The following is a 2,061-nucleotide window of genomic DNA, read 5'->3' on the forward strand; positions in this document are numbered from 1 at the left end:
GAAGGCCAGTGACCTCCTTCTGGAACCTTCCACCTGACAGTCCTAGGCCTGAGCTCTCCAATCACACCCAAGACAAGGCAGCATCTCAAACCAGAGTTCCCTTTCTAGCCTTCCACTCACCATACTTGTAGGGGCCAAGGATCCTTCAGGATCCCAGCCCCTCTGGGCTGCCTGAGTTCCAACCAGACCTTTCAAGGTCTACCGAAGGGGCAGCGAAGGCACTGATAGTTGTCATTCTGCTGGGGGCCAGGCAATGCCCCCGACCCCTGCTGTCTTGCCCCATGGTCAGGGTCACTGGAGGCAACTTGTGTGGTTTGCTCATGAAGACCCTGGCTGAGGGGACGAGAAGGGGCCGAAATCCAGCCTGACACCGGGTGCCTGGCTGCAGTATCCCAGAAGAAGGGGCGCCTTCTTCTAGTTGGCGCCATGTATAGGTTCTCCCTCTGGGAGTTTTGGCTCTGCTTGGCTTCATCACAGCCCACCCTGGAGGGGAATAGACTGGCCAGGAACCCCTCGGGGTCTGCGAGCAGCCCCCACTTGGCTTGGGCACTGCTCTGGGCCCCGACCACAGTTTGAGAGCCACCTAAGTCTAAGATCTCAGGTCACTGTGCGCTATGAGACCTCCCGTCTAGAAGGCCTGGGCCACCACAGCGATGACCTGCTTATACTTCCCCAGGAGCTGACAGCCGAGCTTCTTCTTCTGGAAGACGTCCTTGCCTGAGGTGTCTGGGCCGTAGGCCACGTCCACGTGGGCCACGTGGTACTTGCTGCACAGGCGGCAGAGCACGTTGCTGAGGAGGCCCCGCATGACATCCGCCGTGGCGTTCAGCTTGCTGTGCAGGCTGTGGGCGCTGGGATTGAGGACCTTCTGGTCCCGCGTGATGTTGCCCAGGGAGGCGCCCAGGTACGCGATGATGCGGTACAGCTCCACCAGCCGGGCCCTCTCCGTGCCATTGGCGTGGAAGGGCGGGAAGTCGGTCACATTGGGGCTGCACAGCTTGTCCAGGTTGTTGGGGAATGGCTCCCCCTGGGCCGTGTACTGAGGAGCAGAGGGGCGGAGGGGAGGTGACATGGGAGTCAGGGATGGGTGTTCCAGCCCTGCCACCAAGCCTCTGGGTCAGCTCTTGGGCTTCAGTCCCCACACCCCAAACACAGTGGCATGAGGACCCAATCACTTGCCCTGTAGGCATCTCGGGACTGTCCTGAGAGCCTGAAGTAATTGTGGGTGTGGATTCTCTTGGCAAAGCATCCAGGCCTATACCATGCAAGGAATTATCCTCCTCATCACAATCATCAGGACCACATGGGGACAGAAAGGAAAACCCCGAGTCTCACCTCCAACGTGTGCACCACACACACTTGCCCTTTCACCCACTGCACTCACCCTCTTCCTGGGCGGCTCTGCACCCCCGTCAACCACAACCCGCCGTCTCTCCCAACAGCACCCTGCCGTCCACCTCACCACCTCCTTCTCTGTCTCTCATCGGCCTCTCCCTCCACAAGGTGGAAGAATCTCAAGGCTAGAAGTGCCAGGCACCCCCTTCTCCAGGCAGCTCTGCCCCTATCTAACTGGGCACCCTAGGCAAGTGGCGGAGCCTGGGCCAGGGGGTGGGGAGGAAGCTGAGGGAGTCTGGGTGTGGTGGGACCAGTCCCCCTCCCTTCCCTTCCCTGACCAGCCCCGCCAGCCCAGGTCCCTGCAGCAAAGCCCAGCCCCCCCCTCCCTCCTTCCTTGGTACCCTGGGGGGAGACTTACATAGAGAATAAAGAGGGCTTTGGCACTGCTGTTGAGCTGCGCCAGCTGGTTCTTGATCTGGTTCATGAGGTTGCTGTGACATGGGTGGCGTGTGGCACAGGTGGCGTTGACAGGGGTGATGGGAAGGGGGCTCCCCGCTCCGTGTTTCCAGTGCAGAACCAGCAGCAGGGGCACAACTCCTGGGAACAGGCAGGAGGGAGCCATGAGCAGGGAGGTGGGGGGGTGGGCAAGGGGTCTCATGGTAGAGGATGCGCCTCGTCTCCCTCAGGGACATCAGTGTCCCCTCTCAGCCTCCAGCTCTCTCTTCG

The 2,061-nt window shown here is 60.8% G+C and overlaps 1 protein-coding gene across 1 annotated transcript; it reads right to left on the reverse strand.

Moving 5' to 3' along the window:
- Nucleotides 1–628: 628 nt before the first annotated feature.
- Nucleotides 629–1,819, reverse strand: LIF (LIF interleukin 6 family cytokine; the record flags this gene model as incomplete). Its single annotated transcript, XM_082667643.1, has 2 exons — nt 629–1,039; nt 1,754–1,819. The coding sequence occupies 2 exons, from the start codon at nt 1,817–1,819 to the stop codon at nt 629–631; spliced, it is 477 nt and encodes a 158-aa protein (XP_082523769.1).
- Between the last annotated feature and the right edge of the window lie 242 nt (nt 1,820–2,061).

The sequence above is a fragment of the Grampus griseus genome, assembly GCF_964374135.1.
Source record: "Grampus griseus genome assembly, chromosome: 12".
Lineage (NCBI taxonomy): Eukaryota > Metazoa > Chordata > Mammalia > Artiodactyla > Delphinidae > Grampus > Grampus griseus.